At 42.4% G+C, this 12,065-nt stretch overlaps 1 protein-coding gene across 2 annotated transcripts in view; it reads left to right on the top strand.

Moving 5' to 3' along the window:
• Positions 1-8,304, top strand: part of PRKCQ (protein kinase C theta) — a 66,656-nt gene extending 58,352 nt beyond the window's left edge. For both annotated transcript variants that reach the window (XM_082043668.1, XM_082043669.1), the window contains 3 exons: positions 4,001-4,189; positions 5,857-5,985; positions 7,225-8,304. In XM_082043668.1, the coding sequence (XP_081899794.1) occupies positions 4,001-4,189; positions 5,857-5,985; positions 7,225-7,380 (474 nt within the window). In that variant the 3' untranslated portion in view covers positions 7,381-8,304. The remainder of the gene's footprint in view (positions 1-4,000; positions 4,190-5,856; positions 5,986-7,224) is intronic.
• The last annotated feature ends 3,761 nt before the right edge of the window (positions 8,305-12,065 follow it).

Genomic DNA, 12,065 nt, shown 5'->3' with positions numbered 1-12,065 from the left:
CTTCTAAGGGATGTTGTTCATCAGAATCTAAGAGAGAAAATAGAGAAAAGTGGGACAAAATGCCCACCGGGAGCTGATTCTCCCTTCTCATTGATAGAGAAGAGAGGCTGGGTCCACGATAAAGCAGAGATTGGGGTTCACCTTCCCTCTGGGATATGTTCTGATGCTTGAATAGGGATGGTACCCATAAGCTTGGACTTCCATAAGGTCTTGCTTATGAAGTCTCGAACTTCTTCAACTTTCATAAGCTCTTGCTCAAACAGGTTCTTAGCTGCCTGCAAACACAACCTGCATCACGAGCATCCTCCCAGAGCTGAACAAGGCACTATATGCTCTGAAGAGGCTCTGCCATCAGAGGCATAACCTTAAAACTGAGCACGGGCTTGAAGGTCTGGATAGGTAAAGAAAAACCAAAACCAATAGCTGCTTTTAAAAGAGATACTTGAAGACATAAACGTGAGAGTGGTCATACATCCCAATTTTTCCCCTCTAAATGCCAGTAGTCAGAGGATGGGTCCCAGCTGTCTGGAGGAGAACTGGAACCCAATGTGCTAACCTTGATCTCTGGGCTACCTGTATCTCTGCTTTGGGTCCCCACAGTTCCAGAGTACCTAATGTCCTTGCACAAATCCATCCCTGGAGGACATGCCTCCACAAATTGTCTCCTGGTGAAGGAGGCTCTAAAACTAGAGATGATGGAGTTGTATCATGATCACGCTGTGCTTGAGCCAACAAGGGCAAGGCAGAGCTTGTAGCTTGTGTTAAGGCAGTGCTCTGCCCTCTTGGCTCAGGAAGGCTGGGGCCTACATGGAGATAGTCTCCAAGATCCATGCAAAATCACCAACAGTTCCTCTTCTTCTGCAGTTGATATCTACTGATAGATGGTGGAAAGAAGGTGAACCTGGCCTCCATGTGCCTATAAAATAAAACTAAGTGGTCACAGACACCAGACCACAGCTTTCCCTTGGGGAGATCTTTTGCCCTTCCCCTTATTTCTTTCAATTTTTCTCCCAGACATAATCTTGTTCTCTTTTCTTTTTTCTTTTTTCTTTTTTCTTTTTTTTTTTTTTTCTAGTGAGTTTAGATGTTTTGGACTAGATCCCTCCAGAAAAGAGAAAGCTCCTTTAACCTGGTGGCTTCACACAATGATAGATCTTACTATAGAGAGGCTTTGACTAATTAGGTGGCAAATCTGGGCCAAAGAAAACATTTTTCAGCTCAGAGAAGACCCTACGAATCATCCATACATCATATCTGACATCACTCTGAAATTGATTTTTTTTACTTTCAAGATCCCATTTCCTAATTTTAGTGTTTTCCTGATGGATATTGGTACTTTCCAAATAGCTTTTAAAGCTTTTTTTTTTTTTCCCCACTATAATTCATCGATCTTTTACTATGCACCAAGGGCTCAATTCTGATCTAGGTTACACCACTGACACAAGGGCTGGTCTCTTCAAATTAGTTGGATTTGTATTGCCTAAGAGCAGGTCTAAGTGTGCTTTGCAATCAAGTTGCAATTGTCTTTTATTCACCTTCAATATGCTTTTATTAAATAAAAAAAAAAAAAAAAAAGAGAAAAAAAAAGCTATTTTCTGATCCTAAAAAAAGAAAGAGACAAGTGATAATCCATTATCTGTGATTTTACTTCATAGAAAAGAGAAAGACTAAAATAGCTCAGGGTTTTATTTCTGCACTATCATTTATTTTAGAGATTCAGCGAGTGCATATAAAACATTTTACCTCTAAATTGAGAGCACTACTACAGTTTATGGATCATCTCTCCCACCAGAGGCAGGAGCACTGGACTTTTTGTCAGCATTTCAGTGCAGCTGCTAGCACCGTAATTTGTTACAGACCCAGGACCTTGGCTACAGCCATGCAAATAGGGGGCTTTGGGTCAGTAGACAAGCAATTTTTTAATTTAAAAAGATTATTTGGAAAAAAAATTATATACTTAACTTGAAATTAAATTCCTGAGTTTATTTATTTTTTTCCAGAGAATTGCAAGGCTAATACATTTTTTTCTCTGACTGCCATAAACCACCTAATTTCAATTTTCAGACATTTTATACTTTAAAAGGTAAAGCTGTATAAAAATAACATGTCTTTTCAGAAGAAAAGGTTGGGATGATTTTGTTTATAAGTGGTCCAGAAGAAATACATTAGGGAGTCTTGCTAATTCCATTTTTTTTTAGCTCTGAGCAAAACACATTGTATATATTGCATCTTATATTCAAATAGGTCTTTTGCCCTTTTTGCATCTCCTCTTTTGGCATTTTTGGAGACAGATGTGTTAGCCATCAGCATTCTACATCAGCTTGGGTTTAGATCTTTGATATTAAGGTCCTGCTTTGCTAGATGCCACAGTTGCATCAGAGGGGGATACTTCTCACCTAATGTGTGAAAATTCATCCAAAACTGAAGCATTAGATGGCACTTTATAGTGTGGAAGGACAAGCATCCCAGAAAACAAGTCATCCCTTCCAGTCTTAGGTGTATAAGTCAGTTAAGCCATCGTTTTCCCTCCACTGGCTGTAGGGAGACTCTGGATAATTGAATTAATAATTAATAAGCAATAAGATGAATCTGGACCCGTGTGGTAATTTACAGGCAATAAAGACAAGGTATGAAAATGGTCAAGATCACCTCTATAGATCATAATTTTTCACTTATCAGCAGTTTCATATGTGCTGATCTGGATAGTTGTTTTCACTGGTATTAAGCTGTTTCCAGAACTTATCATTGATACCTACACCATAGCTTTAGCATAGCAGATCACATTGCAACCAAGCTGTGGGGTCAAAAGTAAAGATTATGCCTTAAAATGTATTATTCCCCTCTCCAGCTCTAAAATCCTGGTAGGGATCCTAGACATCATAGTCATCATAAATACATTTAAACATCTGCAATGTAGATATCTGTATATGAGAAAGTTGTCTAGGCTCTGTGGTAGCCAAAGGAGACAAATACAGGGTTGCATTTTACAGCAGGTAGATACTTGGCTGGATGTTTAGTTGATTTAGTTGAAGATGTCCCTGCTCATTGCAGGGGTGTTGGAGCTCTGAAGTTCCCTTCCAATCCAAACTATTCTATGATTCTATGTCTAAAGTTGGACTAATTCTTTTCCTTGACTCTAAAAGGAGCTGATGATAACAGGTTCAGCTCTAGGTATCTCCATAACAGATATATAAAGGCAAGCAAGATTAATTCGGCTTTCCCAGAGGGGAAGTTTGAGAACTTGGTGGTGTCTGGCCAAGTGCGTAGGGAAGGAAAATGCCACAGCCCTTCTTAGAGAAGCTAATCAGTCCAACCAACCCTCTCTGGCCCCCACACATTGAATGTAGGCTTCTCTTTATGGCTGACACAAAAAGGCACCAACCAATGGACTGACCAGGGACAGATTCCCATTCCTCTACTTATAACTCAGTTGGCCTCCAGCAGACAGATCAGCAACTGCTTCATCATGCTTTTCCTGGGGCAGATTTTGCTGGGATAGATTCACACTATTTCTACTGTCTGATAGTCCTAAAGTACCCTTACACTGCTATACCTGTCATTTTAAAATACAGCTTGTGTGGGTTGAATCAGTCCCAAAACACCTAACCATTTGTCTTCTTGGACTTCACAAGCCTGATTTGAACCCTTGGGATAACTTGGAGAGCAGGCAAAAGGTGATTTGCCTCACTTTTTATGTTTGAGTTCTCTCCAGTAGCCAAGGATTTGTTCAAGTAATTCAAGAGTTACATGCAACCTGTTATGTGTAGTGCAAAGGCCTGTTTTGGCACCCAGGTGTGACTGTGCCTTGGACCTCCTCAAACCACAACCTCTGCACCTCTGGCAGATGATCTGGCTCATGCTGCAGGCAGGGGGAAGAACTTCTGGTATTGCACTCAGTGCAAAAGCAACTATTGAAAGGTCAGGATGTGGCCATTCTTCTGAAGCTGAAATATTAATGTCAGACATTTTTCTTGTCTTTGTCACTCCTCTCTTTGGGCAGATATTGTTGGGGCAGAAGTACAACACCTCCGTTGACTGGTGGTCCTTTGGTGTCCTCCTGTATGAGATGCTTATTGGCCAATCTCCTTTCCATGGCCAAGATGAAGAGGAGCTTTTCCAGTCTATCCGTATGGACAACCCGTTCTACCCTCGCTGGCTTGACAAAGATGCAAAGGACATTTTGGTGAAGGTAAGAACTACCACACATTGAACAGAAGTCTTTTTGCCAGAACTGTCATCTTTATTTTGTGCATCTCCAGCTGTTGTTCAAATAAACAGATTTAGTGTGTTAGGACCAGAGAGAGTCACCTCAAAGCACACCTGACCTAAGTCATAAGGCCATCTTTATGTCTTCTTTCTCTTGAATTGTGATGATGGCTGCTCACACCCAGTAAGCAGATTCACAGGGTATCAGATACCAGCAGAAGCCAGGTTCTTTGCAGAGCAATCCCTAAGGTGCAAGACATGCAAACTCCTGGAAAAGATATTCTGCCAGGCTTCAAACTAAGGTTTACAGTGACCCACTGCTGGCCAAATAGAGTAACAAGAATATTCTACCATATGTAACCCAAGTCCCTTTTGAGATGACCTTCAACAGTAAAGTGCTTTTTAAAATTTGCTCTCGCTTCTAAAGTGAGACATATTGGCTGTATTCAGGTCACCTGCTATCAGGCGTGTTGCCACTGTTCATCTCCATTGACTTTAGAGGGATCTAGGATCTGGCACACTATGGGCCAACTGTTCTGGAGGCCTCAGACATTTTACTGCAGATGTAAAGATTAATTTTAAACTATTCACACCCACTATTACAGCAATATGTCAGCACTACATCCCGCTCATAAACATTAAGAGGAGCTCTGAAGCATTTAGTGGTCCTGGAGGTGTTTAAAAGATGTATAGATGAGGCTCTTAGGACATGGTTTAGTGTTAGATTTAGGTTATGGTTGGACTCAATGATCTTCAGGGTGTCTTACAACCAAAATGATTCTATGAAACTCTCCCCCAGAAACCCTTCAGCTGCTCCTAGAGCCAAATGGCTCCTGAGTTACCATAAAAGCATCTGTGACTAAACAGACTATGTTTACACTAAACTTAAGAATGGGCTCAGACCTGCATGTAGCTGATGGTGAAAAGATATGTCCTCACTTCTAGCTTTTCCTGTTTTTTGGCAGAATTAGTTATCCACAGGACTTGTAGCCTGCAGTGTGCTGCAAACACACTGAATTGGGAGTGAATTGAGAATTGGGAATCTTCTGAGGAAAGTAGAGGGTTGTCAGTATCTGAGCTAGTCAGTGGAGAGAAGAAAGCACTTCCAAGGTATCTTTTATCTCATCTTTAAATGTGTAAAGAAGGTCAGACAATTTACACCCAAGATGGTTCTTTTTCTCTATTAAAGAGTCAAATACTGACACTCCAAGTGTCCAAAGGTATAGGAGCTGAATGCAACCCCACATAGGCTAAGCTAGTATTTTCACAAATTATGTTTATATTTCAACCATAAATATTTTTCTGACAACAAGAAATTGTCCAGATAAAACCACACAAGTGTGATCTGGATATTTCACCTGTGTAGTTGCACATTCGTGTGCTCTGACACATATATTGTTGCCACTGTAACAAATTGTCCTCTCTGTCCCACAAAGGAAAAATATGGCAAAGTTCTCTCAGTTTTGGCATGTTAGGATAAGAATCCAAACTGGTTCTCCAATCAGAAATTTAGTAAGGTAGAAGATTCTTCATACTCTCACCAGCCATGTTTGAGTTTGAAGTCTGAGACTCTATCTGGCAGGACTGTCCTAATGAATATACTGTTGTTTATAAAAAGGTTAAGGTATTTCTCTTTCTTCAACATTCTAGCTTTTTGTGAGAGAACCTGAGAGGAGACTGGGAGCAAGAGGGAACATCCGCCAACATGCTTTTTTCCAAGAAATAAACTGGGAAGCTTTAGAAGAAAGAAGGATGGAACCTCCTTTCAAACCAAGAGTGGTAAGGATGCATCTTCTTTCAGTTCCACCCATCTCTTGTCTTTCTCTCCTGCATCATTCATCCCCCACATATTTAAACCCTCCAGCACATGCCAGCAATAAACCAAAGCCAGGACCCACAGTAATGTTATAAACCCATCTCGTTAAGGGTTTTGTCCAAAATCTTCAGACACGGGTCTTTAATGTCTTTAACTTTCAGGGTTATCTGCTGGAGCTGATGTGCACATGTGGAGAAAATATTTTCCTGAGACCTGCCTAAAAGTAGATGGAGGACCCTGGTCTTGGGTAGTCAGAATGGCAAGTGTTGGCTCTGACTTAAATGTCCAAATGCAGAATAAATTGTTCACAGGCTGTCTGGTATGTCGTGTGCATCAGACACAAGCAGCTGAAACCATCTACAATTTGAATCTGCCACAGCCTCACTCATTGTACAGTTGTTGGAAAGGCAGTTGTGAACTACATACATCTATTGATTGGGCTGCATGACCCGATCATTATAACTCCTATTTTCTGACGACTGTAAGCCCAGGTCTGGTGGGCCTACACCTGAGAAACCATAAATTCCTCATCACTTTCTCAGTTTCCATAGCAGGCGTCTGGATGCCACTTAAAAAACCTTCACTTAAACATGTAAGTGCAACCCATTCTGTAAGGATTACCTTTCACTGCACTGCAGAAGGTAAAGAAGGAAAAGCAGTTTAGGTAACCAGGTAGGCGGCTAAGTTAGGATAGTCCTGACTACTAGTAACAGTCCTATAAAATTACTAAAGTCCTATTACTAACAATAATATAATTTAATAAGTGCATCCTACTTTCATTTTACAATCCTTCACAAGTGTTGTTTAATTGATGGGTCCAGTCCACTGTGTTACAAAGCACCAACATCCGTGCCTGGCAGAATTAATGGATCACAGGCTCAGTGCCTACTATATAATATTTATTCCCATTACTACTTCAATAGGATGGTAATAAGTGAGTAATTACCACTGCTTGCTGGACATTAGGAGCTCACACAGAATTTCACTGCAGTTTGACATGTTTCTATGCATTATTTAGGCTGGAGAAACTAATCATTGTGCAAAAGGCCAAGAGCAAGGTGTTGTGGGTTCCCTGGCTGAGCTGAGCTTGCTCCCAACTAGTTGACCTGAGCCCACAGGAAGCAGCCAGATAGGGCCAGTACTATTGTAATGAAGACGTGAATATTAGTGGTTTGACTTATTTTTTTTTCCTTTTCTTGAAGAAATCTCCGAGTGACTGTAGCAACTTCGACAAGGAATTTCTAAACGAAAAACCTAAACTGTCCTGTGCTGACAGAGCACTGATTAACAGCATGGACCAAAATATGTTCAGCAACTTTTCTTTTGTGAACCCTAAAATGGAGAAAATATTTTCCTGAGATCTGCCTTACGGAAGGCATTTGAGTTTGAGTAACACTTTGTCAAATGAAGACAATGCATGGTTATTTTTATCAAGAACCCACCAGAAAAACACCTCATTGAAGGTCTGCACCATGCCTGGAGGCTTCCAGCTTATTCCAGTCTGTAGCAGATGCCAGCCACTCTTCACTAATGATATTTTTTCATGGTATCTTTTGGTCGCTCTTCTCTCTGTTCCAAAAGTTCTTCAAGTTGAGAGCACCTGAAAACAAGGAAGTGAAAAAACCTGTTCCCCACTACTCATACACACAACCAATAGGTTTCTATATATGGAAAAAACTAGTATATTTGAGCTTCTGGTGATGTCAGTGCCCATTTCTGCAGTTCTCACCCCAGCCCACCTTCCTTCTAAAGGACAAATGGTTTGCTCAAGGCCTGAGGGCATCTGGAAAGACTTCAGGCTGGATGCTTGGGTAACCTCCACTTGTACACGTGGAGAATTGTGTGTGTGTGTGTGCACAGAAGTTTTGAAGAAGCAATTTTGCTCCCTACGCACTTTAAAAGTAGCATTCACAGGTGTTAGGGTTCAATTTTGCTCCACTGGGACAAAGAGACTTTACAGGTGCCCATTCCAGCATTCATACATCTCAGAGGCCCTGGAGCTAAGGACTCAATCCCAAAGGAGGATCATTGCCATGGCAAGTGTCAACATCTATATGGAAAACAAGCGCTTTACACTTAGTACTTGATCTGAAAGGATGGGAAGTTGCAGTCCAGCAGAAAGCCTTGAGAACCCCTGTTGTAAAGCTTTAACTGTCCTCACACATGCCAGGCTCAGAGCAAAATTTGGGCTTTCTGGAGTTTTATCCTCAAACGGCATGAGAAACCTGGGAAATGTTTCCTCAAACCATTGTTTAAGCATCATAAAACCGACCTTCCAGTCACAGCGTTGGCATGTTTTACTTGGAAAGTGGTAATCAGTCCTTGGAAAGGCTTATGTATTGTAATTTATTTTGTTATGGATGATGTCCCAGCTCTTTGGCATGCATTGCAGACATAGGTCACCAAGTTGAACCAAATGGACACAGAGCAGGACAGCATATCAGGTGAGGGTGGTCCTCTCCTTCACCTCATGACGTTATGCTGTGTGTTCTATCCCTTTGCAGTCTGTGGAAATATAGCATTTTATTTTATTTTATTTTATTTTTTTAAAAAAAAAGAGTATTTTCTGTGATCCTTTCTTCACGGGATCCTTTTAAATAGATTCACTGTTTTCTGAGGTTGGAGAGATGTAGAACCACCCAGTTACTGCTTGTCACTGAGACGCCAGTTAAATACTACATGAAAATTAAGTCAAAGCCCAAACAGAACATTCTGTAACAGCTTAGACTTAGGAAGTCACCCCAGCTGGTGTCAGGCTCTAGTTGAAATGTATACATTTGGAGCTTCATTGCAGGACCTCCTCCAGCCCATGGAGAAGAGAAGCTCTAGAAGGTGAGTCATCCCCAAAATCAGATTCCCTTCAGGGGTGCTTTTCTGGTTCTGCTGGACCAGGCTGTCAACTTGGATGTCCCAACAGAACGAATGCAGCCTTGCAGGCGGTGCTGGGTTACCACTGGCAGTGACCACAGGCACTGAATCCTGCAGGACCAAGAGCAGTAGTGCCTGATGTCAACAAGAGAAGTAGAAGGCCCCGGAAAAGGTTTCGGTCCAGTGACTCTCACAAAATCCTTGTTTGTGCTGTATGAAACGCAGAGGGCATCTGTGCTCACAGTTTGTGCAGCTGGTCATCGTGTTTAATTAGGACAGTTGACATGAATTTTTTAAATGCCAATGCTGTTTGTACAGTTTAATAAAATGTTGTGTACAATTGGAAAACAGGAATTGAAGTGATTAAATAGGGACAAAGAACAGAGGTCCTTAGAAAAGCCATTAAAATGGCTCTGTGCTTTCTGTGGGAAGGTCCCCATGGGAATTTCAACCCATAAACACACAGGATCAGCAAGCATTTGAACAACTGTAACTACTACACAGATCAGTATCTAAACCAACACTTTGGCACTGTGCAAAGGTATCCAAGAAGAGGGTAAAATGTTCTTTTTCACTACAAGAAAGTGAAATGGCTATAAATGGGGTCTGGTATCTCAAAGGCGCTGCAGAACCAGATGTACAGAGGTCGGTAGCATTAGAGAATGATTCAGACCATTTTCCTTTGGCATCTGAATGAGACTGGATCAGCCAAGCCCTAGGAGGGCCTGACTCTGTCCATACAGAATCATAGAAAAGTTTGGATTGTAAGGGACTTACAAAGCTCATCCAGTCCAACCCCTGCCATGAGCAGGGACATCTTCACCCAGCTCAGGTTGCTCAGAGCCCCGTCCAGCCTGGCCTGGGATGTCTCCAGAGATGGGGCATCCACCACCTCTCTGGGCAACCTGTTCCAGAGTTTCACCACCCTCAGTGTAAAAAATTTCTTCTTTATGTCCAGCCTGATGTTCCCCACCTTTAGTTCAAAACCAACACCCCTTGTCTTATCACAACAGGCCCTGCTAAAAAGTCTGTCCCCATCTTTCTTATTGGACCCTTTTGAATACAGAAAGGCCACAATAAGGTCTCACCAGAGCCTTCTCTTCTCCAGCTGAACACCCCAACTCTCAGCCTGTCCTCCCAGCAGAGCTGTTCCAACCCTCTCATCATTTTTGTGGCCTCCTCTGGACCTGCTGTGGATGGAGTCTGGATGGTCTAATCAAGACTAGAGATTGCATTTCTAAGCATTTGAACATTGGCAGTATCCCACTCTAAATGATGCCTTGCAATGGCACAGTGGTTTGTATTTAACACTGACGCAGGGACATCCCAAGAGTGTAGACTAAGGAAGGAAGGTGCTGAATCACCTCATGTGGTTAAGTAACCTAAAAGTAAATGGGTTTAACACCTCTCTGACCAGAGGCAAGGCTTGCTGCACTCCAGCTCTGGTCCCTTGTAACTAGAGCAGCCAAATGTAAGAGTGACATGTAAAAACGCACGTTTGAGTAACTGCTAGAGCAGACATGGTGTTAAGCTTACTGTTGGGCTTTTGACGCAAACCACAAGAAGACGTGCTTGCTTGTCTCTGCAAGGTGTCTTCAGTTCAAAAACCAAATAAACCCACTGAGGAGAGGGAGGGAGGTGGGGAGAGGTGGGCATGAGCCACCACCAACGTGCGGTGCTGTGTGTCTCACCGGTGCCACAGCCTGAAAACCTTTCCAGCTGTGCCTGTGGTGTGCGAAGAGTGACGTGGTAAGCAGCATTTTCCTGTGGTGGCAGCGATCAAGAGATAGGAGCTGATAAGGGCTGATAGCCCAACACCCACACGGAAATGAACCCAGGTACTTAGAGAGATGCTTCTTTGCCTTGACTAAACCTGGCATCTCCACACTCATATTTTCTTCTTTTTTTTTTTTTAATTTCTTTCCTCTCCTCCACAAAATGTTAATTTTATGGCATAGTAGATGTGGCTTGCCAGGTTTGTTTATTCACTCATTGAAGGCTCAATCCTGTTCAGGAGAGCCGTGGGATCGCAGCACTGCTGTAGGAACATGGCACCTGCAAATATCAGGGTCTGACCACCAGCACTGCCTCCTTCAGTTCAAGTTTTGGGAGCCCTCACCACCCAACTGCTCCTTCCACAGGCTTGCTGCTTCCTCAACAGATGCACAAATTCCCACTTGTTGGCATTCACCAAACTAAACTTCAGGCTGATAAACAGGTCAAGACAAGTGGGAGTCACCAGTGAGTGACAGCTCTGATTTCAGCTCTCCTGTGAAGATCTCCAGGGTTCTTCTAGAGGACACTGGTTTGTCTCACAGCTCCTGAGCATGCAGCCCAAGTATATAGTTGCCTCTCCCACGGGGAAGACCACACTCCATCCTACACACCCCCATGCTCTTTGCTGCCCATGCAGAAAGGCAAGGCAACTTTTCCTGGTGGTTATCAGTCACATCTTGCAGTGCAGAGGTATCACCAAAAGTCCCCGTCTGTCAGTACAACTCCAAATAGTGGGTACTGCAAGTAGGTATGCTCCTCCCTTTATGATTGTTTTTGTACCTTGTACACTTAAAACCCAGTAGAGCACCTAAGATCATAATCAATACACTGCCCAAAGTGTGCCTTGCGGTGTTGTGAAGCCAGCAGGCATCTCAGTGCAGACCACAGGAAGCATTTCTACCTTCCTTGCTTACATAGTTTTATCTTTTCTGTACCACAGCAGCCAAGACAGCACATCCAGAGCTGGTGAAATACAGGAATTTATGTACTTCTGGCTCTTCTGTAGCTGCCACTGGTTGCAAATCACTGGTCCTGTACAGCTCAGAGACTGTACTTGACACGATGGGGTCCAGTCTACTGTTTGGTAACAGGTGTCATGGAGTCCTTTGTCCTCTATATTATCTTTATGTTTATTTACAAAAGGAGATGAAATAATTGAAGAATAAAAAGAAAGTGAAACAAAGAGGAAACGTCATTGAGTTGTGGAAGATGAAACAAACACAGAAAAGGAAAGTAGGGAAGAAAGGAGTGATACAGGTTGGTATAATCTTATGCAACACCTCATTCAATGGTTTCAATTACAGCTCTGCTGTTTTATTTCAAAGCCACCAATACCATCCCAGAGTTGCTTTTGCAGCTGAAGCACAGAATTTCCAGAGATTTCAGAGGATGGGAGAGC

The sequence above is a fragment of the Streptopelia decaocto genome, assembly GCF_964273445.1.
Source record: "Streptopelia decaocto genome assembly, chromosome: 1".
Taxonomy (NCBI): Eukaryota; Metazoa; Chordata; class Aves; order Columbiformes; family Columbidae; genus Streptopelia; species Streptopelia decaocto.
The sequence above is the reverse complement of the archived record's forward strand: the minus strand, read 5'-3'. Positions and strand labels throughout refer to the sequence as shown.